Source organism: Astyanax mexicanus, chromosome 16, assembly GCF_023375975.1.
Source record: "Astyanax mexicanus isolate ESR-SI-001 chromosome 16, AstMex3_surface, whole genome shotgun sequence".
In the NCBI taxonomy this organism is placed as follows: domain Eukaryota; kingdom Metazoa; phylum Chordata; class Actinopteri; order Characiformes; family Acestrorhamphidae; genus Astyanax; species Astyanax mexicanus.
This window is the reverse complement of record NC_064423.1, coordinates 22,893,451-22,921,364: the sequence shown is the minus strand read 5'-3', so window position 1 is coordinate 22,921,364 and position 27,914 is coordinate 22,893,451. Positions and strand designations below refer to the sequence as shown.

The 27,914-nt window shown below is 38.7% G+C and overlaps 1 protein-coding gene across 4 annotated transcripts; it reads left to right on the top strand.

Annotated features, from left to right (window-relative positions):
* Window positions 1-2,007: 2,007 nt before the first annotated feature.
* Window positions 2,008-27,273, top strand: ankrd24 (ankyrin repeat domain 24). Of its 4 annotated transcripts, none has more exons than XM_049465614.1 (23): window positions 2,008-2,109; window positions 2,579-2,635; window positions 8,190-8,320; window positions 8,432-8,520; window positions 8,952-9,016; window positions 9,138-9,195; window positions 9,306-9,376; window positions 9,602-9,708; window positions 10,810-10,985; window positions 12,514-12,536; window positions 13,801-13,884; window positions 13,978-14,094; window positions 15,566-15,685; window positions 16,195-16,345; window positions 17,333-17,496; window positions 19,338-19,516; window positions 19,674-20,398; window positions 20,535-20,869; window positions 21,860-22,093; window positions 22,356-22,532; window positions 24,170-24,343; window positions 24,513-24,578; window positions 26,906-27,273. In XM_049465614.1, exons 2-23 carry the CDS (start codon window positions 2,600-2,602, stop codon window positions 26,978-26,980), a joined length of 3,357 nt encoding a protein of 1,118 aa, XP_049321571.1. In that variant the 5' UTR covers window positions 2,008-2,109; window positions 2,579-2,599; the 3' UTR covers window positions 26,981-27,273. The 4 variants fall into 4 exon arrangements, with proteins under 4 accessions (XP_049321571.1, XP_049321570.1, XP_049321573.1 ...); XM_049465616.1 differs by lacking the exons at window positions 2,008-2,109; window positions 2,579-2,635 and adding exons at window positions 4,822-6,979; window positions 7,783-7,922; XM_049465613.1 differs by lacking the exons at window positions 2,008-2,109; window positions 2,579-2,635 and adding an exon at window positions 4,820-6,979.
* Window positions 27,274-27,914: the final 641 nt, after the last annotated feature.

Here is a 27,914-nt window from a genome sequence, read left to right as displayed (position 1 = left end):
AAATTTATAGCAGCATATGGTATTGTTTTACCTTCATTAAATTTACAGCATGTGGTTAACAGACATAGCTAGATAAACTTAGCTGGAAGTGTTCTTTTTAGCTAGCTAACTGAACACTAAAAGGACTCTGGGAGGTTATTCTTCATTTTTTTTTTTTTACAAACATATGTTACTGAAATGTTCTTGTTACAGTGCTAAAAACAAAGTGACGCTATGCTATGCTATGATGTGCTATGCCATAAAAGAAAAAAAAAAACAGTGCCAAAACAAAAGGGTTGTAAATATGCTAGAAAAACACATGTAGACATCACAGCCTATTGTATTTATTTTTTTTAAATTACTCTTTGTACATTTATTTTATTATGTTACACAAGTAGGCAGATAGCACTCGTAATTTGTAAAGTTTGTAAAATTGTCATTTCATAGGTATATTCTTGAGTAAAAAGAACATTGTTTTATTCTATAAAATATGGATAACATTGATCCCAAATTCCAAATAAAAATCTTGTCATTTAGAGCATTTATTTTTCACAAAAAGATGCAGAGCTTTCAGACCTCAAATAATGCAAAGAAAACAAGTTCATATTTATGAAGTTTTAAGAGTTCAGAAATCAATATTTGGTGGAATAACCCTGGTTTTTAATCACAGTTTTCATGCATCTTGGCATGTTCTCCTGCACCAGTCTTACACACTGCTTTTGGCTAACTTTATGCCACTCCTGGTGCAAACAATTCAAGCAGTTCTGTTTTGTTTGACAGCTTGTGATCCATCTTCCTCTTGATTATATTCCAGAGGTTTTCATTTTGGTAAAATCAAAGAAAAGTCTCTAAGTGGTCCAGGTTTTTTCCAGAGCTGTATATATAGCTATGGTTATAGTTTGGAACTATTAGCCTGTGTTTCAGTGTTAGACAAGCATTAAGCACAGTCATTTAGAGAGGTTCAGTGTTAAATTATCTGAATCAGATTTCTTCACATTGGCAAAAAAGTTATTTTAAACTTATAAAAAGTTTAAAATGCCTAAGATAACTGGAAAGAAATCATTTACAAATTTCTCTGCAGAGACACTGTTTACATCTCAGAATGATGCAGGCATTTTAAAAACTAAATGGAATTTCCCTTAATGTTTTTAGCAATGACACATCACTGTGAATCACTTTATTTTTTCTGAATGATGCAGCTGATTAGTAACATTTTTTTCTAATTGTTGTAATTTTAACATTTAACATTTTAAAACATGTTTTATTTTAATATGTGCTATTGTTTTTTTATTTTTTAGTTAGTGTGTAAAGAAAGCCGAATTGATTGATATATATTTTTTCTGTTATCTTTTAGAAATTTCAGGCTTATATGTCCAACACATGCAGTTGTAGGCCAAACTGTTATAACTTACTGGGCATCACTAAATGTGACACGTGCGCCTCTTAGTGCTGACTTATGTGAATTACATCTGCACCTCTTAAAACACCTCAAAACATCTCCAGAAACTTCTTTTGTGGTTCCTGAAAATGGCATTACAAATTAAGCTTATTACCTTTAGAATGTCGTATGGAGCCAACGTGGCAGAAAAATATATTATATATTTTATTATATATATATTATATATTTTAGGAAACGTCAAATCATAAAATTGTTTTTTTTTTTTTTTTTTTGTGAATTGCTTCTCTAGCTGTAAGCCCGCCCCTGTGAGAACGCTGATTGGCCTTTGATTTGTATCTTTTTTTCTGATTGGCTGTGAGTATTTCTTAGGTTTAGAGTTAGGTCTGCAAATAGAGGAATGCAGTTTATCAGCGAATAAAGTTCACATTTGAACATCAGTGAATATAGGGACAAATAAACAGCCTAAAGTATATGTTCCAATAAATAATATGAATTAAAAAAATAAACACGAAAGAAAAATATAACGTAAAGATCAACGTGAGACTTGTGGGCCAATCAGAAACGGCCCTGAGCAGCTCGCTGTATCTGATTGGTCCGTTTTTGAGCCAAGTCAGACAGGTCCAACAGGCATGTGTGTACAGTGCACCAACGTCATTTGGGACAGGGCATCCCTACACAGGACAGCAGGACGGTTCAGAGGCCAGTGGACCTCGAATCCTGATGAAATAAATGTGAGTGTTATTTGGCTGCTGTTTTCTGCTGTATGTTCTGTTTAGTGTTGTGTAATATGTGTTTGTCTCTTTCTCTCTCTGACACGTGTGAAAGTTTACTGCCATGTCAGCATAGTAGCACTGCGGTCAGTGTGTAGCTTCTAATAGACCTGGAGATCCTATTTTACCAAAGCATGTGAGAAAAATTATGTGTTTCCATTCATCATTCTGCAGGGGGCGGGCTGATATCACATGCATTTGTGTATAAATGAACCTAGGTTATCGTAGTGGGCATGCAGGCTCTTGAAACCTATACAGTACATTTGCCAGTGTTAAATCAACACCATTAACACTGTGGGTGGAAAAGTTAAGACTAAGGATGTTGAATTAACACTGGTAAATTTGTGTGTAGTCATATATTGGTCCTGGTCTCCGAGCAATGCATACATGTATCATTGTAAACTTGTTTCATTTTGTTGTTTATCTTTAGTTCTGCACACTGTAGCACACAATGAAGACCTTAAAAGCAAAGTTCAAGAAAACTGAGGTAAGATCTACTGTACATGTTGTTACATTATGTTGTAGCTAGACAGTCTGTCTGTCTTCAGCATTATCTTTAATCAGTATAGTGAATACACCAAGTATACACAAACACTGGCTGTGTGTGTGTGTGTGTGTATGTATGTGTGTGTGTGTGTGTGTGTGTGTGTGTGTGTGTAAAAGAGAGAGAAAGAGAGACAGAGAAACAGTGTGTTTGTAAGAGAGAGAGAGCGAGAGAGAGAACACATGTTCAGCCTGAGCCCTCATGCTCATTATAAGTGTCATTTACCAATATGAGACTAGGCCCGGCATACAGGCGGCCTCTGTGGTAACCTAAGATCTTCGCCAGTGTTCAATTATTCAAATACATGCACACACACACACAGAGGCATGCACACTTACACACAGTGGTATATTACTCCATGCTATCAGTTAACCATGAAAAAGAATTAATATGCTATTACATAAATTGGTAAATTGTTTATTCAGTGTACTTTGAACTCTCTCAGACTTTGAGTTAACACCATTAGTGGTAAAACTGAGGTAACGAATGGTTAGACGACCCATTATAGGGGAGAGAATGTGAGATGATTGCTGTGGCATGCCTTTCATCCTTTCATTCACTAAAGCTACAGCACCTGACTGAGTCAGATTTCTGCCAATCAAGTTCTTTGCATTGAATTAGTAAAAGTGTACACCAGCAGTTTCCTCTAACCAACTGTTAGCAACGGTACTTCCTTTAGAGCCTAGGCCAGTTATTCTGTGTTTCTGTGTCTTTACCACCATCAGACTGGTGGCTCCATAAGGTCAAGCTGTAATTTAGAAAATTATAATGACTTTATGAATCAATGGCTATCGGTGTAAGAGGGCGCTTAATAGGTAAGTGTAATGTGGTAGTCTAGTGGTATATGCATTTATTATTGCAGACCATTCTATTAATAAGTCTCAAGTACTCAAGCATTTAATCTATTATGGGAAATGGGCAAATTGCTTTGGATAGTACATCCACAGTATTTGAGGTGCTGCATTTGACTGGACACTTGATTGTGGAACACAGACCTAGCAGTTTAGACTGACCAGAGACTTTAGGCTGTGGCACACCAATCAGAGGTCTTGAACCTTGGGACACCACGACCGTGTAACAATGACCAAAGGTGTAGGACCAAAGGCCTTTGACTTTGCAACACTGACCAAAGATTTAGTACCAGATGCCTTTGACTGTGCAACACTGACCAATGATTTCGGACCAGAGGCCCTTGACTGTGCAACACTGACCAAAGATTTAGGACCAGAGGCCTTTTGACTGTGCAACACTGATACAGACAGACCCTTTTATTACACCAATTTTAGAGAGCTTTTATAAGTCATACTGAGTGTGAAAGCATGTATGGGGTTTCAATAGATGGTAGTTTGAATGCTCTGACATGTACAGCAAATACCACATAGTGTACAGGCCTACAAATTGCATTGTGATTGTTAAAATGCAAACCATATGAGAATCTGTAATGTGTTTGTGCTTTGTTAATATAGTCTGCGCACACTCTGCACTGAGTTTCTGTTTTCACTGCAAATTTTGCTGAGCCTTGGTCCCTTTGTGCCAATACCTTGACTGATGCTCCACAGCCCAGACTAGACAGGGCGGCCAGGGTTGGGAGAAAACGAATGGAATGGGGAAAATGGAGGGGAAAAATACGACAGAATCAGGCTGAGGTCTGAGAAAGAAGGACGCAGCAAGAGGGAGGTGTGTGTGTGGGTGTATATAAGTGTGTGTGTGTAGATCTGTGTCAGCTAGCCACTGCAGTGTACTCAGCAGATGCCAGAAGAGAACAGAACAGAACAGGGTGGGATAGGAATGATTGCAGATGTATTGGGAGTTAAGAGCATCTGGCTTAGACAGTAGTTTGATCGTAACCAATGTCAGAGGTGACCAAGCCTTCAGTAAGTTACCCTTGACTAGTTTTTGCTTAGTCAGCAATCTATATATAGCAAGCAGTTCGTGGTTTAAGACTAGGAGGTTTGACACTATGAAAGCGTTTAGTTTGAGTTAGCTAATGTTGACCTGTCATGAGGTAGGTTAGTGTATCTTGACTAATTTCTGGTTAGTTAATCTGGACCAGTGAATATGTTATATAGTTTAGCAAGCAGTTTCCTAGGAGTTTTTTTTTACTGTAAGAAAGCTTTTAGATTGAGTTAGCTAACCTAGCTAATGTTGAATTGTTCTCAGTTAGTGTAGTTATCTTGACTAGTTTTTGGTTAGTTAATGTGAACCAGTGTAAGTGTGTTTATATAGCAAGCAGGGCAGTTAGCATTAAGGCTAGGATGATTTTTTGACTGTAAGAAAGCATTTAGTTGGAGTTAACTAACTAACTAGCTAGATAATGTTGACTTGTCCTCAGTTAGTGTAGTTAGCATTAGCTACCTTGATTGACTAGTTTTTGGTCAGTTAATCTGGAGCAGTCTGTATAGCAGACAGTAAGCATTAAAGCTAGGATGTCTGTTAAGAGTAAGAGAGCTTTTATATAGTTTTATTTAGCTATTGTTGAACTTTCCTTAATTTGTGTGGTTAAGTTAACTTAATTGTTTTTAAGTTTTTTTTCATAAGGACCAGTCTGTATATATGGTAATCAGTTAACTTTAAAGCTAGATGGTTTGTTTTTTTATTGTTTGTGTTGTTGACCTGTCCATTTTATCTTGACTAGTTAGTTTAACTAGTTAAGTCGGTAATTTGCAATACTGCTAGGAGGATTGTTGACTGCTAGCCTTAGCTAATGTTGCTAAGTTTACTACTTAACTATTTTTGTCCTCAGTTAGCGTAGTTAGTGTTAGCCATCTTGACTAGTTTTTGTTCAATTAATCTAGAGCAGTCTATATATCAGTCAGTTAACATTAAGGCTAGTCTTAATGTTTTAGCTTTATATAGTAATTAGTAAGTTAGTGTTGACCTGTCCTTAGTTAGTGTACCTTAACTAAGTTTTAGCTGTTTATTCTGGACCAGTCTAAATATGGTAAGCAGTTAGCATTAATGCTAGAAGGTTTGTTTTATTAATTGTATTATTGTTGTGTTGTCCTCTGGTCAGTGTATCTTGACTAGCTAACTAATTAGGATAAATTTGAAAGCTTTTAAAGCAGTAAGAAAATGTTTAGTTAGCTAGTTTGAGTTAGTTAGTTAGTTAACCTATTGTTATCCTTGGTTAGCAATATTTAGTGGAATAATCCTGGTTTTTAATCACAGTTTTCATGCATTTTGGCATGTTCTCAGTTCCCAGTCTTTCACACTGTTTTTGAATAACTTTATGCTACTCCTGGTGCAAAGATTCAAGCAGTTTAGCTTTGTTAAATGGCTTGTGATCACCCGTCTTCCTCTTGATTATATTCAAGAGGTTTTCAATTTGGTTAAATCAAAGAAACTCATCCTTATTTAAGTGGTCTCTTACATTTTTCCAGACCTGTATGTTAAACAGAAGTAAGAACGCTTTTAGCTAGTTTGAATTAGTTAGTAGCTTTCTAGTTGGCTTATGTTGTCCTCGATTAGCATTAAGGTTAGGAGGTTTGTTGACGCCAAGAAAGCTTTTAGTTTGAGCAAGCTAATGGTGTCTTCCTCAGTTGAATATTTTTAGTTTAGTTAGTTAATCTGTAACGTTACCAGTGTGTATACTTAACAAGCAGATAGGTTAGCATTAAGGCTAGTAAGTATGTTTACCGTAAGAAAGCTTTTAGTTTGAGTTAGTTAGCTATGTTAGCTAGCTGCCTTATGTTGAGTAGTCATCAGATCTAATAGTTAGCATTAGCTGTCTTGACTAGTTTTTGGTCAGTTAATCTGGGAAAGTTTATATAGCACACAGTTAGCATTAAGGCTAGGAGGTCTGTGGACAGAAAGCTTTTATTTTGCATTAGCTAAGCTAGTTAAAGTAGACCTCCATTGGCCTCACTTAGTGTATCTAGACTAGACCTAGGATAGTCAGTCTTGACCAGTCTGCAGTTAGTTAGTCTTGACTAGTTTGTGGTATATGGGAAATCATGTATCTAGCTAGTGTTTTTCTCCTCGGGCAGTAGCTTTAGGTGAACTGTATGCAGTCCCAGAGGCAGAGCGTTCAGATAGTTAGCTAACCTTGACTAGACTGTATTCAAAGCCAGTCTCAAGGACAGCTGTCTAGCTGACTCATTTAAGGCACAAAATGAATCTGTGACACTGTTTAGCTGTGTTTTAGTGTTTGAACTGTGTGCTTAGGGATGATGCTTTTGCTAGTTTCATTGTATGGGGGAATAAGCTGATACCTGTGCTATGAGCTCTATGGATCCTCCGATGTGGAGCCTTATGAAGCATTGCTGCTCGTGTGTTGGAGTACTGGCGGTACGTGCAAATGCTCAACTGCCTTTTAAACACACACACAAGAAAAAATAGTGCACTGTCATATGTGAACACTTTTTTTTTGTTTGTTTGGTCTGGTTAACCACTTAAACCATAGGTTTATTTTTTTATATTAGTCCTTTATTCTAATGGCAGCAATTTGGTTTGGCATATAGCATAGAGTTTTATTTTTGGGACCTGTTCAACTAAAAACTGTGTATACTAGGTATGTCCCGATCTCATCACATTTTTGCCTCCTAGTCATTTGATTTTGAGTATCTGTCCTGAACTGAAACTTTGACTATGCAGTAAAAAATGAAAGAACACATCCAAGTTGTTGAAACGACTGTATTAAAAATGACAATTTACATACTAAAGTTCCATTTAAATATGCATCTTTTCTTAAATAAACAAACTAAACGTCACACAACAACAGCTATGTGATGAATGATAATTAAGATCATAATTCATATATTTCAAATGCTGGAAGTCCCGTTTTTTTGTTGGGAGGAAGACAGTATTTATAGTTTAGCGTGGTTTAGGCCTGGCAGACTAGAATTAGACTAGGCTTTTTTTGTTTTTACTGTCTCATGTCTCAGGGTAGTTTTGATGCTTTTTAAATTTGAGTATTTTTTTATAAGCTAGCTGGCTACTGAGTTTAAATAAAAGCTTTTTAATGAAGGACATAGCCTAAACACTAGTTAAGCTGCATATATTGCTTTTTTTTTGCTTGTTTTTGCATAAGTGTGCGTGTGTGAGAGAGAGATGAGAGAGAGCGTGTGAGAGTATGTACGCTGTGTCGACAGTTTAAAGGGTCGATAGGTCGGTTGCTGGATCTGCATGTTTGCTAACCATCCACGAACACACACAACAGACAAACTTGGGTGACATGAGGAACTAGTCGCTGCCAGTGCGTGTGCAGAAGATTCTATAGTGAACTTGTGGAGTAAGTTCCGATGAAAATTATGTGATTGCAGATTTTTCCTACTAATAGCATTTGATCTTATATAAGTAAAAACTGAATGAATGACTTTTTAGTAGTTTGCTTTTTATCCCGTGAGAATAGAAATGGAAAATTACAAAGTACAACACTGCTTTCTAATGCTCGGGACAGTCCATACAGAATTGCAAAACATAACATAAAACAATAACATAGTGCGATACTTTGATACATCAATATTTTTTACATCACAAGTATGTATGTGTATTTCAGAGTCAGGATTGGAGTAAAGGTGATGAAAAGCTGCTCCAAGCTGTGGAGCAAGACGAGCCCGAGAAGGTGGCTGCTCTAATATTGAAGAAAGGACTGTGTCCATCCAAGCTAGACACAGAGGGCAAGTCTGCGTGAGTGACATCAGCTGCTTTATAATGTTTGGTTTTGTTCAGTATGTGCTTAAAAAACTGTTTAAAATGAGAAATAAATGCCGTGACGAGTAAAGTGGTGTCTGGTTTTAGCTTTCATCTGTGTGCTTCACGAGGCCGTATGGACTGTCTGGAAGTCATTCTTGCCCATGGTGTGGACATCAACCTCATGGATGGTATGGGTAAGCATTCTGAAACAGATTTATGAATCGACCAAGGGAAATGCTCCGAAATGACTTAAGAACATAATTTTACACTGATGTCTACTGACAAAAGGTTAAGAAAGATTATTTAATCTCCTGCTGGCATATGAAAGGTAAAAGGAATTTGCGTGACTGCGATATTTAGTCATATGAAAACAATTGATATCCTTTGTCTTTGGTGAACATCTGGAAATTGGCTCTTTATTTGAACATTTTCGAAGGATGACAGTAATTTAACCAAACACATAAAACTGTACAAATATCTTTTATAGATAATTGGTAAAATATAATAGATATGTAATAGAAATGCATTTTTCTTGTTAGTAGACAAAGTGGCAGTTTAAAGGGTCATACAGAGATTAAGCCTAGTCTGAAAATTATTCGTTTTTTTAATGTATCCATCTTCTTAGGATTTAATGCCCTCCACCTCGCTGCAAAGAATGGACAGCCTGAATGTCTGAAGAGATTACTGCAGGTAAGAACACTAGTATCTACTGACCTAAACAGTCTTTTGTCCATATATACATAATGCATTTTTTTGTTTACTTTAAAACTGCAGATGTTTATCAGGTCTTCCGTTTTTTTTTCCCCTACAGGAGAGGATACCTGTTGATTCAACAGACAGTTTTGGGCGAACCTCCTTGCACCATGCTGGTACTGTATGCTTTAGCTTCTCCCTTTTGTTAGTCTGTCACTATGTCCTAAATAATGCCTTCTTTTAAATTGAGTGTTTGCTCCTGTTTCCTCCTTTATGTCTGGTCCAGCTGTGAGTGGATGCCTGTCCTGCACTGAGACATTATGGGACTTTAAAGCTAACCTTGATGTCCAAGATGGTGTAAGTAAAAAAAAAAAAAAAAGGAATAATCTAAAGGGGAGTAGATAAACATTTGAAAAATAATGATTGTAATCTCTTTGCATCACTGTAGCAGCCATCTAGCAATAGGCTAATTAAGCAACATTATAACTTTAACATTAGCACTTCTGTATGAATAACTTCAGCTGTCTAGCTTCGGTCTCATTGCAAAAACAACTGGCCTGTGTGTGTGTGTTTTCTCCTCAGGATGGCGCAACTCCACTAATTCTTGGGGCTCAGATGAGCAGAAATGAGCTATGTAACTTTTTACTGGATAGAGGCGCTAATCCCAACATACAGGACAGCCAGGGCAGGTAGAGGTCATTGTGTGTGTGTTTGTGTGTTGAGGTGTAAGGGTGGTGGGTTTCTGGGAATCAGTAGGTATCAGTATCCGTATTGAAGAGACCGGATGGGTGCAGAAGAACATTGTGTAAAACAATAACCTGTAAAAGTTCTTTGATGTGAACAACAAGATGACACAAAGTGCTACTTTCACTTCTGCAGACTGCCACCTACAAGATATCCTGGTACCACTGTTGGCTCTAGCATTACTGGGCATTTTTACTCTAGTTTAGTATTTAAAATATAGTGTTGCTGTCCAAAGATAAACAATAAGTATTTGTAAAACAGTTACATTACAGGTTGAAGTAATTTATGAGACTATTTAATGTAAATAAATTGTATTTCTTATTATTTTGTTTTTAAGATATATACATAAAAAGAAATAGCCTTTAGCTCTCTTAAATCTTGCAGTTTGTTTAGTCTTAATATCTCATGCTTAAAAAGCCTAGAAGTCTCAATATGTCATAGAATGCATTTATAAATGTACACTTTTAAAAAGCTTTTTGCTGCATAAATAATAAGTAACTTAAATAATTTACCATGGTTGTAAATAAAGACTGATTTATGTCACCATAACAGCTCACAGCTGCATTGCCTAGCCTAGCCTAGGCTAGCCTAGCCTATACAGACCCTAAAGAAGGGTCCTCTCAGTGTCCTCTCAGGGTCCCCTCAGTGTTTAATTAGTACAGTGTGTTTGTTTTTATTTAGCTGACAAGGTTGTAGTAGAGTCTGGTAGGATTAGCTTTTAGTTTAACACCTGCTAACTTTATTATTTTAGCCACACTTCCTCTAGTCAACATTATTCAACTAGCATTAGCTTTTAGCCTTTGTAGCTTTGTTTTCATATTCTTCTGATGAAGCCAATGAGTTTAGCCTTTTGCTAGTGGGCTGATGTTAATTTTGTGGCCTTTTTTGAGTCAAGTCTGACACCTAACAGTTGGTAATTGGTTTGTTTTTTTAATCCTGTTTTCCTTGTGTTGTTTTTGCTTTAAAAGAAGAGTAGTGCTGTCAGTGTTAATACATTAATGCGTGGTCATTGTCTGACACTGTAACTGTGTGTGCTTGTTTTTCAGGTCTGCTCTAATGCTAGCCAGCGAGAGCGACAGCCTGGAGACTGTGGAAGTGCTGCTGAAGGGTGGAGCCGACCCGCAACTCGCAGACGCCCTAGGCCATGATGCTACGCACTACAGTGTTACCGCGGGCAACCGGCGCATTACCCAGCTGTTACAGCCAGGAGGTGGAGACGCAGGTAACACACAAACACACACACACACACGATACACTACTTTTGTGCTTTCTTCATTTTCCCCAAGAGGGTGAGAGAAAGGGAGACCATCTGCACTCTGGCACCTCCCATCTACACCATGTACTGGAGCAAGTCCTCCAGGCCATTTCATAAATGCTGGTAATCTGAGAGCGCAGATCAAAAGGACAGATGCGGCTCACTGTGGCAGCATGAGACGCAGAGGACAAGCGTTTTGCTACCTCGAGTTACAAAGCTCCTCGTGACTGATATGAACCATATGCTGCTGTGTGCTTGAAGTGGATGCAGCTGTTAGAGACTGGCCCCTTGAAGTTGTCTCAGGGTGATGTATAAATGCACTTTTATTGTGGCTGTCTTTTACTTTACATACTTAAAAATAAAGGAGCTACAATGCCATAGAAAAAAACAATTTTGGGAAAGAGATGTATATCAATGTTTTACATCAATATAGAACCTTTTCATCTATTACACACCTCTCTGTTATGGAAACAAGTGTTTCTTTCTTGGCAATGTTCAAAGAATCTTTTGAAGGTTGAAGGTTGTGATTGAAGTAATTTCACAATTATGCAATTATTATTGCTAACAGGGTTTGTACGCTTGTACATGAAAATAGAAAATAGCAATTTTTAGACCTAGATTAGTTCTTAGTTTTGGAAAAATAAAAAGTTCTTAAAAATCATGAAAATTTGCTATACAAATATTTGTTTCCAGTTAAAAAAAGCTGTTGTTTATTTATTTATTTATTTATTTTTATAAATTGTTTAAGCAAGTTAATCACATCACTTTGCATTAGCTAGCTTGTCTGCCTGGGGTCCTACTGTATTTGGAAAGTTTGCACAGTGAGGAACAAATGCTGATTTAAAGCTATCTGGCTTCATGCAGACAAATATAAGGCATAGGCAAAAAGACCTGAATGTACAAACTATGCAAACGTGTGTCATATTTTTACAAGCAGCATAGCACTAGCTAGCTAGCATTAGCTGTTTAGACACCAGGCTGTTGCTGTGTGAACTCTCAACACATTCCTGGTATTATAATTAAACCACAACGTTTATTTTAAATAATTTAAATTAAGATATAGCTTTCAGTTTTCAAATGGATTTTTACATGAAAAAGTTGAAAATGTATTGGTTTAAAAAAAGTGTATGAGCCCTGTTCAAAGATATAAAGCTATGAAGTTTCACTGCGCCAAAAGGGCTAATCCTACAGAAATATTTTCATATTTTAAACAGTATCCCAAGACATTTTAAGTGTAGTTTAACAGTATTTGTAATATTTTTTTTTTTATAGATTTTTCTCATTTCTACCGTTTCAAACCTGATGTGGTTAAGTCACCACAATCATCTTTAGATAAATCCATCACAATATAACAGTGCATTTATACTATAACTGAGGCTACAGAGTGTGTACATCTGTGTGTGTCCTTGTGTATATGCATGTTCATGTGTGTGTGTCATTGTCTACATGTTGAATCTCAGTGCGTTACTGTCTGTTTTCCCCTGTGCACTCAAAGCTGCTGAGGGAGCAAGTGAGGAGGTAATTCTCACCACCACTCTCACTGACCGCAGACAACCATACAGCAAACAGCTCAGTTTGCTTCACATGCAGCTATACAGCAGTTTAATCTGTGGGTTTAATTGAAAGCGCTTGTGTGTGAACCTGCATTCTGACTCATTTTCATAACAACAATTTTACTATAAGCATGGAACTGCACACGCATCAGCTACCCAGGGGCTAAAAAATACAAAGCACTAAGTCTGTGAATAAACTGTTGGCATAACATAAGATAAAGGCTAAATTACACAATTAAAACCATTAACTTACATTAATTAATATTTAATATATTTAAGTTTTTACTTAAAAGGTGGCGTCAGTGTTGAACGCTCACTTATTGGTGTGCTTAAGTCCTGGTTTACAAAGTTCATTAAAATTGTCTCAGTATTTTAAAGTGCATACACTAATAAACCGTAACATTAGCACCACTGATGGGTGAAGTGAAAAACTTTCTTTTTCTGTCTGTGGGTGGGATCTATATTAGGCAGCAAGTAGACAATCAGTTCTTAAAGTTGATGTGATTTAAACCACTTAAAAAAATGCCAAATTGTGTTATCTGGACGGCTTGATCGGAACATCTCCACAACATCAGGCAGGTGTTGGGGGTGTTCCCAGTATTCAGGGGACAGTTGGGCACCTAATGGGCACCTAAGACTTATTTATGCAATCTAGAGATGCCCTTCCTTACAACTTGCAGCAATTAAACTTTAATTAAAAGGTCCGCTGCTAACATTTTAGTTACAGATATCACAGAACATCTATGTTATGTGAAGTTCGTGCATTGATGAGTCAGAGCTGTTTTGGTGGCATACAGAGGGATCTACACAATATAAGGCTGGTGGTGCTACTGTTATTTTCAGTGTATAAGAGGACTAACAGTGCTCTGGATGCATTGCATATATTGTATGATAAAATGCCTTAAGATGTTTATAGGCTAAAGTAAGTTCTAACATGTTGTAAGCTTCATTACTTTGTCTGTAACAAAACAAATTATTTATGGATTCATGTTGAACAGGTTTAGACGTGTTTTTGGACATATATTTACAAATCTGAGATTGCTGGCAGTCTAAGTCCAGTGTTTGTTAGCAGTGTTGTGTTAGCATTGACTTTTTTTTTTATTTAAAAACAAGATCTCAAACATATCTTGGTTGGTTGACTGCATGCGGGTCATTTATTTGTTTATTTATTTATTTTTGCTGAATCATATCTTTTCTTTTTACCTGCACGGCTCCTTCCCTCCCCCCAGCAACCCCCCGCTCCCCCACCCCTGCCAGGGGGAAGCACACCCCGCAAGAGGAAAGCCCCCCCTCCTCCAAAGTCCCCCCGACAGGTACCTGCTGAGATTCATACTTTCATGTCCATGACATTCAAACTGGCACGGCCGCATGTTAAATGTTATTGGCTCTGCTTTTGCATGCCTTAGGGCACGGCCCCTTCCCCAGGACCGCCTCCCCCTGGCCCCACTCAATCTCCAGCTCCAGAGACCTCTGCCCCTCCATCCCCAGCCCCCAGGACTCAGAACTCATCCTCAGACAATCTTGTGAGTAGCAGCTGGTGTTTTTATTTTTTATCCCAATTTCAAGACATCTTTAGCATAAATCTAATCAACACTTTTTTCCTTTAAAAAAATTTTGCTAATGTTTGGTGCCTGGAGATTTGAAGAAAAGAACCTTGTACCCCACCAATTACCATCTAGCCTAATTAATGCTGACATTGACATGTCTACCTTCCTTTTTAATCTCAAATATTAGTAACTTTGTATTATTTTAAAGAAAAAAGGCAGACACATAATTATGCATAAAGACGCAGTAGAATCAAACAACTTTTATTTGAACTCTGAGTCCATTGAGGGTGGCCCTCATTTACAATGTAGCCAAGCCAATACATGGGGAAGGGATTTTTAAAGAAAAAGAATAAATACATAAAAAGACTCAGCATTTTAATAAGATATATAGGATATTTTAAAATAAGATATAAAACAAATAAGACAAAAAGAACTTCGAAAGAATCATAAAATCATGGGTAAGAAAATTAAAGGTACTAAAATGACAAGAATGAATCTACAGATGAATAAATAAAATGAAGCATATAAAGAAATAAAATATACATAAGCAATAATTAAAAACAGTAAAGGAAGAAAAAATAAATAAAAATTAAAAAACTATAAAAGAAAGGTAAAAAGACAGCAAAAACAAATATGACCAAAAACAACTCAGGAAAAAAAAAACAACTATAACAGTGGCATTCTATATAAAGGCCGTTAGAGACTAGGAATTTAAAATTATTTGGTGACACCAGCGAGCTGAGCTTTAGGGTTTCCTGTAGTGTATTCCAGCTCGCTGGTGCACTGAAGCTAAAAACTGATTTTCCCAGTTCAGTAAAAACTCTTGGTAACTGAAGGGGATCCAATCACTGAAGTCAATCACTGATGTCAATATTAATATCAGATCAAAAATGGACGTCATTTTTTATGTTGAGGTGACAGGAAGTGTTGTTGGCACCTGCAGATTGTAACTAATAAAGTAACTTGTAATCTAACTTAGTTTCTTTATTGATTACTTGACTTTAAATGTAACTTTTTTTAAAGTGTAAACAGAAATTAAATACATTTTTTCAAAATCACTGGTCAGCACAAGTCTGTTGTCTGGTATAGCGGACCTTCACTGCTGTGCTTTCCTGCATGAAAAGACAAGATGTCTGAATGTATAAGTGTCAAATGAGTCATGTGCTAACCTTCATCCTCTTAGTATTAGAGTATAGAGTGTTCATGTGAAGAGGGATTGGAAAAAAATTGGGGTTGAAAAAATGGGACCCACCCATCTCTAATTGTGACCAGTCCTATGTGTGTCTGTTATTTGTGTGATGTGTTTGTCAAGACATGACCACCATATGCAATACACTTGGAATGTGTGCAGTGAACACACAGTGACATACAGTGAGCATGTGGCTGGAGTGGTGTGTGTGTCTTATGTGGTAAAGGATTATCTTCTCTTATCTCATCTTATCTTAAGGCTGAGGATGAGGAGGTGTTTGAGGAGATTCGAAGGCTGCGGTTGGAAAGAGGACGTTTACTACAGAAGATCAAAACTCTGGAGCAGCAACAGAGCAGTGCCACCGCTGCTCTGGAGGAGGTACTGTACTCCTTTAGGGTTCTGACAGATTACATTAAAGATTTAAAATCAGCAGTTTTATTTTTGTCAGGTTTGCTGAAGAGATGCATTAGAAGTAGATCAGAAATTCAGTTAATTGTTTAAGCTGTGTGATTGTATTGTGGGCAGTCACAATATGTATGCTAAATCCAGAGACTTTATTCACTTTAATCTGTTACTGTTTAGCAATGGTTTTTGACCTACAATTCTTATCTGAATCAAGCCTTCTGGTTTTAGTAGCATATCTGCATTGTATATGGCAATCATATGTTTTAATTAGAGGCTCCAGAAAGGGGTGAAAGTTTGAGTGGGCGCAGCAAAACCAAGTGCTGGTGTTTCACTTTTTACTAGTGCTGTCAACAATAAATTTTCATCCTTACTGCTAGCCAAAAACTTGCATCTCCATTTTTTTTATATCATGATATATAATTGTATTTAATAGTGTATGGGTCAATAGAAATGGTGGGTGTTTATATGTTTGTTTCCCACAGCTAAGCTCACTGCGAGAGCGTCTGAGTGAGGCAGAGGCAGAGCGTGATCACCTGCAGGCGGCGCTGGAGGAGCTGAGAGGATCTCGCATGAGTGGCGTAGGCTGTGACTCGGAGGACACTGATGATGCAGAGGAAATGCTGGAATTCCCAGGTGCTTGTCGGCAGATACAGTAATGTGCATAAACAAACTGACCAGTGTCCTTTAATACTGCAAAGATGATTCTTCTCCACTCTGAATTACATACTCTATTGTCTATTCTATTATTATTGCTATTTGTGACGGTCTCACAAAGACAAAAAACTTGCCCTCTTGTGTTAGAATTTCATGAACAATAATAATGCTTTAAAATGACTTGGATCAGCACAGTCTCTAATTAATTAATTAATTAATAACAACATAATTCATGTAATGCAAATATACAGATATATAAATATATAGATGTCTTAAATATGCAATTTAATCTAAAGGTTGGGAGGTGGTTAATATTTTAAGTTCAGCAAATGTATGTGCTTTAGATTCACTGATTATTTGTAATAAAAGCAAGCTTAGTCAGAAGGCACAACTTTAATAAAACAAGTTTTTAGTGATGTCCTGAGGGTACACTGGGTCAGTGTGACACAAAACATAGATGTACACACACATCTACCAATCACAGATGAGAGGTGGGTGACGGAGATCTTTAAACAATATTAAGAAACATTACATTTGAAGAACCAGCATGTTCATGCGACTTCATGTGAGTTTTAATACAGTTTATTATAGTATTTATTTAGCTGTAAACACACCACCAAATGCAAAAATACGTCATCCTTGTCCAGTCTTGCCTGATTTAATTAACTGAATTAAATCCAGAATGTCTGTGAGACAAGAAAAAGGAAGAAAGACAGATGGGACTATAGTTATCAGGGCAATATTCCTAAACAATACAGTTTCTAATATGGATTCATTGGTTGCAGCTTAAGGTTCCTAAATGGCACGTGTACTTGTAATAGTCCAGTATAGACTGTATTACTCTTAGAGCCAAATGTCTTGCCTATTATTAGACACACATTTGTGTAAATTTAGAGACTGTAAGAACCAATAAAAAGCATGAAACTGAATTAAACTGACCAGCTTTGCTGTTATTTCCTCCGTCAGGAGCTGAGAGGTTGTTGTCCAAACGTTCTCGAGGCATGGAGGCCGAGACGTTGTCTGCCCAGGCGGATATGGACTCTTCTGCCCCCTCAGACACCGTGGAGCAGCTCCGTACGCAGGTGGAGGAACTGACTGCACAGAACGCTGACCTGCTTCTCAAAGTGCAGGTGCATTCCCGAACGCATACACATACAAAAACTGTATTCACATTTGCACATAGACTCGCCAGTGGTTTAACTGTATTCGAAGCCTCGTCTTGTAGACCATAAACCCATAACCACACATACGAAACCCCCTCACACACGTGCGCGCACACACACACACGCACACAATACACACGTGAACTGACCTTGTTGTGAGTATCATATGCCCTGAATTAAAGGCTGCTTAGCTGGCCAAGATAAAAGAGTACGCTCATGCTAACCACATAGGTCTGACCTCATTCTTAAAGGGCATGTGCAGTGATAGGCTTTCCATCTCAACTCTCTCTCTCTCTCTCTCTCTCTCTAACTCTCTCATTCTCTCGCTCTCTTGCCCTCACTCTCGTTCTGCGCTTAACCTGATACTCCTATAATGCACGGTCAAACACAGACAGAACCAAGGGCCTCTACTTGCTATGGAACGTCAAAAGCACCAGCCAATATTAAGTATTAAATGTTTTTTTTAAAAGTACTGGGGGCTGTATAACCCTATAGCCTTGCATAATTAATAATGTTTATCTGCTCCAAAGTCTTATTTTTTAGACAGAAGTTCTCTACAAAGAATAGACAAGCTGTTTTTGTGCATTTGCCAATCTGTGTCAGCAGTAGTGTCACTTAAAGATGATGAATGTGTTCATTAAAAGTGGGGTCTACAAACATTGGATATACAAAAACAATTGTAAAAAAAAAAAGTTTGTAAAACTGTCATTTCTGTGCTAGACAAGTTCTTTGTTAAAAATAGAATGGCGTCAGACAGCGTCTAAGTGCAGACATACAAAGTGGGTCATAGTAGAGGAGGACTGGGACAACAAGACTGGCCTACAAGAAGAGCTCTAAGATAAGAACTCTGGTAAATGCCTTGCACTCAAAACCAGCTCCTCACTACTTTAAACACAGTTTCAGTATATTATGGTCACTCAAATTGGATCAGACGAATATGCACATAAAAACTGCTATTGTATTAAACCAATAAAGCAAAAACACCCTGAAATACAAAGAGGAAACAGTGATAGGTCTTATTTACTATATACAGAAAGTTTTAAAATTACCAACATTTTTCTTTTCTTCAAAACATTGCAAATTGTGCAAAAAAGACTATTAAGACTAGTGAGTTAGACTTAAAAAACAGCAAAAACAACCCCTCCCTTCAATGTTCCTTTAGAAGTTTCACCCCCTAACTTGTTCAGGTTGTAGATTTGCAAATTGTTGCGACAGTTGTTGTGAGTATCTGTCACAAATTTCACAGTCAAAACTCAAACGAGAACAGAGAAACAGATTCCTCTCTTTTCTTGCTTCCAACATTCTGAGGTCTCGCCATCATCCACACAAGCAAATGCATTTGTTGCTGATTGGCTGGAAAAGTGTTTCTCGATCTGAGACACTTTGTGTACAAACACTAGATTATCCCAGCTCACAAACTTACTGAAGAGCAGGTAAACTGAGATTTGCATATTTATTAATACTTTAATATTTGGATGCAGCACCCTCTAGAAAGGTAGACAAGCTGTGTGTACATTTTGCCAGTAGCTAAATGCATTTATCGAAAGGCATGTCTACAAACATTTAGACAAAGATATTTTAATATTTTCATTTTTAAAGGAATGTAATGGGGTAGATTTGGTAATTGGCCTTCCTTTTTATACCAAATTTTGTATAAAACAGGCTACAATTTGAATAGAATACTTTTTTAAGTGAATAATTATTTCAGTTGTAGAGCTCAGACCATACCTTTTTGTGTTGGATCTTTATCGATATGAGTTTAAAGGCAGCCTACATGTTTACATTGCTGTGTGTGCTGGGCTCTGCAGATGCTGGAGATGTTTGAGAAGGATGACACAGACATACAGACCTCCGGCCCAGACTCTGTGCCGGTGGCTCAGTACGATTCCCTGAGAAGGGAATTTGAGGAGCTGCAGGAGAAATACGCCAGAGCACAGGCTGCTACTGAGGGCTCCAGCATTGCAAGCATTGCAGAAGACGACGCTGGGTAACGTAGCATTCATGATTTCCAAATTACAGAAGGTGACTCTAATGGGTTCATGTTCATTTCTAGAATTGTGTTTATTTTGGAGGTCAGCAACTCTTTATGGAAAGGCTTTATCAGAAGGTTTTATTTCTTTTTTATTTTATATATTTTTGCTTAGGTCTGAGGAGAAGCCTGGTGAAGGAGAGGATAAAGCGGAGAAAGTGAAAAGCCTGGAGGAGCAGCTGGGCCATGCCCAGACCGAACTGGAGGAGCTGAGGGAACAGGTGCGGCTAGGGGTTTACTCGGTGGAGGCAGCAGGGTTGGCAACAGGCGGCCATTCAGAGGCCCGGGAGGCCGAGGCAGACTCGGATACCCAGCAGCTGACGAAGAGGGTGCAGGAGCTGGAGGCGGAACTGGCCAGTCGAAAGGCGGAGCCAAAGGAGGGTGACAATGACATGACCCACCAGCTGAAGCAGAGGGTGGAGGAGCTGGAGGCTTCCCTTCAGGAGAAGGAGAAGACGAAAGGGAAAGAGCAGAGCGAGGTGGTGCAGAGGTTGAAGGCACGGGTGGCCGAGCTGGAGACGACTCTGGAGCAGAGTTTAGGGGTGGGGTCTGAGGAGGCTGAGGGAGTGCTGGTGAACGGGCTGCGGTCGCGGGTGGCTGAGCTGGAGGCCGAACTGAGAGAGAGCGTTCCACAGGAGCAGTTGGACGAGGTGCGGGTCACCCTCGGCCTACAGCTGGAGCAGCTGGCCCAGGAGAGGGCGGAGGCATCCTCACGACTCAACCATGCCCTGCTGGAGCTGGAGAGGCTTCGTCCACCACTGCATAATGAAGAAGATGAGGAGGATGAAGAAGACGAGGAGGAGGACCGGTCTGAAGGGTCCGAACAGTCTATGGCATCGGGTGAGCTATTCTTGTGCACTGGGTTGTATATAAATAGCCCCTCTCTGTCCCTCTTTGGACTACACAATTTGACACATTGAGTTTGGGGTCAAGAAGAAAAGATCACTTAATTGTTTTCCCACTTTCTTCCAATCAGAACGCTCGTTAAGGATGCTGCCGGGCAGACGGACTCTGGCTGCGGTGCAGGAGGAGCTGGAGGTGGCGAGGCAGGAGGCAGCACAGGCTCTGGACTGTCTTGTTGCTGAAAGGGAGGGTCGTGCTCAAGACGCCCTACAGCTGAGGGATGCCATACCGCTGGCCAAACACCAGGAGACGCTGTCCGCTGTAGCTCAGCAGCTGGGGCAGACTGAGAAGGAGCTGCAGGCGGAGCGGGCACTTCGTGAACAAGCCCAGGCTGAAGTGACCAGGCTGGATAGTGAGCTGGCAGGACGGCAGGACGCGATCAGCAAGGAGGAGCATGAGAAAATTAAGGTGGAAAAGCTGAAGCATTACACAGTTCATATGAGGCCAGGTTCACACTACAAGAATTTAAACCTGATTTTACAGACCCAACCAAAAATTAAAAAGAAGTTTACGAACTTTCGGATTGGAAGCAAATCTCTATTCACTCTGCTCTTACTTAGTTGCTATGTGCGAAAGGCTGAAAAACACCATTAGTAGGGGTGGGCGATATGCCCCTAAAATAATATCACAATATTTCAAGGTATTTCATGGTATTTTCACGATATCATGCTCTTGTCAATATGAAAAAACAATGAATTCATTTTTTTCCTCCAAAAATTCACCACTGCAACATAATAAAAATGATTTTTTAATATTTCATACATATCACACACCCCTAAATGAGATATTAATTTATTTTATTTTTTTCAGATACATAGAATTTTATCAGATATGTAACAGAACATCTATCCAGGATTAAAGTTAAATAAATAATACTGGACAGATATAATCTGTCTGTAGTGGATGTATAATAGGAAATGAGAACAGTGTGAATTTTTCTTTTGCTAAAAACAGCAAAAAAATAAAACCTCCAATGTGATTATTAGAGGTGGTGATATGGCACCATGTTTAGGGTATAATATCGATCATGATATTAAAAAATGTTGGTGATATTATTGCGTACGACGCGATATGGTACACATCCAACCATTATTCCCCTTTAATTTGTGTGTGAAAAAACGTGATTTTGGATGGGTCCCTCCTGGTGAAAGATCTTGTAGTCTAAGTTGTTACCCTGTAATGATGATCAGTTGCGTGGTTTGCGAGCTACATTGACTTTATAGATTCCGGATTATAAGACAAGCTATCTGATGACTCTGAAAGTCATGTAGTGTGAACCTGGCATAAGTTGTTAGTTGTGAATACTTAAAGCAATAGCTTGGAAAGCAGTCACATAAATCAGTCTCTTCAGATGCTGGATTATTCCCTAAAAGTGGTGGCTGTGCTCTTCTTGCGTAGGCAGAGCTGCAGCGTAGCATTGAGGAGAGCAGGGCTGCTGCAGTGGCGGCACAGGATGCTCTGAGTGAGAAGGAGACGGAGCTGAAGGAGCTGCGCTCGCAGAAAGCTTTAGAGCAGGGCTTGGTGTCTAAAGAGGACCATGAGTCTCAGCGGCTGTCCCTTCAGGCCGAGATCAACACGCTTACTGCCAGCATGGCAGACCTCACCCGCAAACACGAGAAGACCTGCACGGAGGTCAGTTGAAACTGTGTGTCTGTGTATCTTGGGGAAGTGTAGTCTTGACAATGCAATGATGGGCATTTTCTTCATTGCATGCGAACAGAAATTGTTCTGTAAGTATCTGAAGCCATGCTTTGAGTTACAGCAGAGGTGTGTGTGTGTGTACACACACGTGTCTCTGAGGGAGGTGTAGTCTCTTGGGGTTGCTTGGGTCCTTACAATTACCTCATTCAGCATTTATCATTTCGTTAAAGCCTCTGACTCTCCTCACCTGCAGGTGTTCCAGGTGCAAAGGGAGGCTCTGTTTAATAAAAGCGAGCGGCAGGTAGCCGAGGCTCAGCTGCTGACTGTCCAGCAGCAGTTAGCTGACCTGCAGGCCCAGTCCACCCACATCCAGGAGCTGCACCAGGACATCCAGCACTCACAGGGCCTCATCAAGGAGAAGGACCGAAAGGTGAGAGGCCGACTCTGCAAACACAGGCCGCATTACAATTGTCGAGTCGTTTTATCATGTGCAGCTCCTCCACTTGAAAGGTATTGACCCATCTACACAGGATTTTACGCAATGACCAGTCAGACATCTTCTTTTCTCTTTTCTCTGTTCACTCCTCTCTTCCTCTGCGTATCCAAACATTTACACAAAGCAATCCAGACTGTTCTCATACAGAGTTCCCCAATGGTGGAACAAACTACCTTATACTACCAGATCAGGAGAATCTCTCGCTATCTTTAAGAGACTCCTGAAGACAGAGCTCTTCAAAGAGCATTTACTCTCCTAACACATCTAACACACTAACTACTTCTAACCCCATTTCCTTCTTCCCCTCCTTCACTTCTCTATCCCATTATTTCCCTTTGACCTCCTTTAGGCCCTATCTAAAGATATTTTAACTTTTAACTTCTATTACTTTATTAGGTACTTTTGTACTTCACTATTGAAAGTCGCTTTGGACAAAAGCGTCTGCCAAATGTAATGCAATGTATCGTATCGTATTGTCTTCTCCCGTGCGCGCATGCCTCCTAGAAGTTCTGGTCGAGTTGCCAGATTAGTTCCCCTTAATTATTTTCTTGAGAGTTTTCTTTATTAATTACATTTATTTAAGTTTTTTTGTTTTACTGACATCATACTGCTTTTGATGGACATCTTTTTTTATTCTTGATTTATTTATTTATTTTGATTTATTATTATTATTTATTTTCTTTTTTAATTTTCTTTAAAAACTTAAGTTTGACTCCACAACAATACATTTCAACCTTTCATTTTAACCCATCTGCGGCATGAACACACTAGAGCTTAGATTCTGCCCAAAAAATCCGACCCAACCCTGCCTGAGCCCGTGCACGTTCTGCCCAAACCCGACGCGCCCCATACTGTCATTATGAGCATGAGCCCAATTGAAACTAATTAAATGAAGTTAATTAACTCTACTACACTGAAAAAGCATAGACCTATTATTTAAGAACAGCTACACAGCGCTGCAAGTCAAATGCGAACAAGCGAAGGAGCTAACTTTTTTTTTTTTTTTTTTTTTAAACACAATTTGATTTACATGAAATAAAAAAAACAGATGCCTACATCACAGACTGTTTTCTCGAGCCCGACCAGGAAAAGTGGTGGGAAATCTTGGGCCTCGGGTCGGGTTCAGGCAAAGAATCTAAGCTCTAGAACACACACACACAAGTGTTACCTTAAGAGATGCTTTAGAAAAAGCTATACCTGTATAAGCTGTGAGGTCTTATCTTGTGACTGAGGTTAAACACTTACCAGCATACTCAAGGCTTGATGTGAATTATTAAACTTTGAGCGGGGTCTGATAGCGGTTGCCAGATAGATGGAACATTCCATTTCTGCAGGAATTAAACATTGCTCAAGCCACACTCTCAGTATTCTGTTATATTTGAACCAGAAATATGTCATAGAAGGCATTACCACTCACAGTACACAGCGCAGTCACAGTAATAATCATGACTGGTGACATCTGGTTAGATTCTGGCAGAAATCACAGCATTCTTTAGCTTCCATGGGACAGATGTGTGTTTTTATATTTTGTATAAATGCAGACGTTAATGCATGTCTCTCTCACTCTCTAGATCACAGAGTTGTCTAAAGAGGTGTTTCGTCTGAAGGAAGCTCTTGGAGCTCTGACTCCTCCGCTCGGCCTCCCTCCTTCCAGCCTTTCTCCCCCTTCCAACCCTTCTTCTGGAATACCAGGACAGCAGCTCGCGCTGCAGAACCGAATATCTGCACTGACACAGCAACTCCAGGTGAGGGCAGCACTCAGCTCTGAGATTACAGCTCTGTGCACTTTAAATAAAGCTGTAGATCATTAGAAATATGAGCATTTCTCTCGTTAAAGCTCACAGTTATTGTCATAGTCCATGTACATACAAGGTAAAAAAATTAAATACATTTCTCTTGTGATTGCCCTGTCAGGACTGGGAGCGCAAACACAAAGCAGTGGTGGCCATATATCGCTCTCACCTCCTGGCTGCAGTACAGGTCAGTGATGCTCAGGCAGTGTGTGTGTTTGTGTGTGTGTGTGTGAAGCAGTAGGAATTTTGAGGTGTGTCTCTACTAAAAGCATCAATTTTACATAAAATAATTTAATAGGAGAGCAATTACTGAATAATAAATCTTAAAATTAATAAATTCTGATGAATGAGACTAGAGATAAATAGCTTTATCCTTTCAGACTGGGCCTTAATATTTAACCTAATAATAATAATTCAACCTAAATTACTCTTACTTTAAATTATCTACTATTTTCCTATTAACTTTTTTTAGTATGCACTAGGGGTGTCACGATCTCGATATTTTATCGAAATCGAATCGAAATGAGGTCACGATCTCGAGTATCGAAGTCAAAAAGAGGATCGACGATCCCTCCCGCGCGCGCTACGCAAATAGCGCAGCGCGCTACGCAAATGGCGCGGCACCAACACAGCGCATCCTATTCATTTAAATAGAGATAGCCACTGCATGAGCGCAGTCGGCGGGAGTGTGATCACTGTTTTTATCTGTCCAACGGGGGAGGGGGGGCGGGGGTTGGGCGCGCAGGTTTTGTATCTGTATCTAACGGAGGGGTGGGTGCGCGCAAGTGAGAGCGTGTGAACTCGCTGAAATGCGTGTGTCAGTGTGACTTGAGAACACTGACTATAGATCACAGTGAGGTGGATTAAAAATCTTAAACTTATAATTGACTACACCTGTTGCTTTCCATTGAATTAAAAAAACATCTTTCTCTCAGATAAAGTAAACACAAGCGTGTTTCTGACTAAAATAAAAGCTTTTCAGGAGAGATATAAGTTATGTGTAAATATTTATAAGACAATACCCACATCACTTAACTAACCAGCCTGTACTGATTTCTGCCCCCCAATAATGCTTTCAATAACCTCTTGTAACCCCTGGGAGCCAGGGGTTACACTCTAATAGCCTTTAATAGTCTTCAGTAGCCTTTAAAAGACTTACCTGGCGGCCGTGGTGTGTCCACTAAACTCCGTAGTTATAAACATCCTGAGGTTAGCAGCGCGCTAACTGACCTGTTTATAATGTAATCCGAGCAGTGCCTCCGTGTCGGCTGTTCTAACCTGCTGCTGTTAGCTGCTTGGGCTGAAAGATGAACTGTAGTGAGCTGTATTATCCGGTTAGTGGGGTTAAAACCTTTATTTGTTTACAGAAACAGTAAAAACGGACTGGCTGAGCTCTGTAGCCCGTGGCTGGGCTGTACTGAAGTAGTGACTGAGTGAAGAGAGCGGGGCTTGTGCTGCTGCAGCTCCGACTAGTGGTTGGATGAAGAACTGCAGCTTCATGTAATGAGCAGTTTCACCAGCCATCCACACACAGCTCTGATAAACTGCTTGTTTTAATAGTGCACACTGTTGCTACCAAAAAAAGTCACTAGATGGCATTACCATATATATCTTAATAAATAATAATAATAATAATATTTATAATATTTATAATAATAATAATAATAATAAATATATTATTTAAATTTTATGAGGCATAAAATAATAACAAGAAAAAAAAACAAGAAAATCGAGAATCGAATCGAATCGTGACCCTCAAATCGAAAATGAAATCGAATCGAGGATTTAGAGAATCGTGACACCCCTAGTATGCACTATGAATTGTTCATAATAAACCAATAATTACTTAGTATCCACTAATAACTCTAATTGTTTAGTATCTACCATGGCTTATTTTGTATCCACTATGTATTTTGTATAGATCGCTTAGAAATTAGAAACTTCTATCAATTATTTGTGTCCACTATGAATTGTTCAATATCTACCATTAATTTCTTAAGTGTCCACTATGAATTGTGTAGTATCTACAATATGAATTATTTTAAATCCTCTAACATTTGAATGATTCCACGTCCATCAGAACGTATTTAGTATCCACTAGGAATTATTTAGCATCCACTATGATTTTTTTAGTGCCTACCATTGAATAAACACAATGAATTGGTCAGGATGTACCATTAATTATTTAGTATTCACTATGAAGTTTTCAGTTAAAGTTTTTCACTTTTGTAAATTATTTGTATTTTGTATAGATTGCTTAGAATTGCACCGTGTATCCATGATGAATTGTTCAGTAACTACCATAAATTAATTAGAATCCACTATAGATTGTTGTAGACTGTTCAGTATGTACTCTACATTGTTTGCATTCCCGTTATGAATTGCTAGAAACTGAACTGTGAAACAACGAACTGATAGGTCAGTTTCACAGGTTTTTAACTATACGTCATTCAGTTTTTAGTGTTTAAAGGGTTAATAAAGCTGTGCTAATAAAGTGTGTATTATTTCCTGCAGGGCCGGATGGATGAGGAAGTGCAAACTCTTTTACTCCAGATTCTTCGAATGAGCCAGAAAGGCCAGAGCCATTAGAGCATCCTAAACCCCACTGCTCTTCTCCTGACAGCAATATAATCCAGTTTAAGCAGGACTGAGACGAGGCAGATGAACCTGGACCAGCTGGACTGACACTATGCAAAGCCTTAAAGCAGTGAGAATGTGAACGAGAGCTGCTACGCTGGATGATGAGAGTTCTAGTTTTGGAATAAGGCAGAGATGAATATATTTGACATGATCTGCGACGCTTTGTTAATTAATTCCTTTCGCACTAGAGGGTGACGACCAGTAATTTTATACAGCATTTCAATAAACACTAAAACACAGCACTGTTGTTGTTCATGTATCATCTTTCTGAAGCTCCTCTCAGGAACTGCTGATTCAGGATTCTGCAAGGTTTGGAAGGTCACCTTTAAAATGTATTCCATTACATAATACCGATTTATTTCTGAATTATAATCCGAAACACAATATCAAAGACGACACACCCCCATCCATCACTCCCTGTATTTCAGTGTTTTCTCTTCTCCTGATGTTTTATTATGGGAAATAGTATAATGCAAATGTACAGGTAATTTTATCTGTACAGTCCGTTACCTTTTATTACTGCTTATTTCAGATATCTGACTGGGCAAGTATAATTTAGGTTCATTGCTGAGTCATGAAATAATAGAGCGTCTGTCTTATCCACTGCTCTAAATGTGGAAGCCCTCTACATATATAGCTACTATTTTTATATATCTATATCACTAGTTGAAGTAGAAATAAAGTAAAGTAAAAAGGTAGCTCTATAGCTATAGATAGTATAGTTAAAGCTACAACATGGCAGCATAGGCCTGTCATGATAAGATTTTTTTTTTTTTGTGTGTACAATATATTGTCCCAGAAATTATTCGATAAACAATATTATAATTTTAAGACCATTAAATGCCACTGACATAATAATAATAATAGAAGAATAGCACACTTT

Excerpts from the sequence above, each read along its gene's own strand:
- ankrd24 (XM_049465613.1), top strand. The coding sequence starts at position 6,911 with ATGAGCTCTATGGATCCTCCGATGTGGAGCCTTATGAAGCATTGCTGC. Across the intron at positions 16,346-17,332 it reads GGAAATGCTGGAATTCCCAG|GAGCTGAGAGGTTGTTGTCC; the intron begins GTGCTTGTCGGC and ends TTCCTCCGTCAG. Across the intron at positions 22,533-24,169 it reads TCAAGGAGAAGGACCGAAAG|ATCACAGAGTTGTCTAAAGA; the intron begins GTGAGAGGCCGA and ends CTCACTCTCTAG.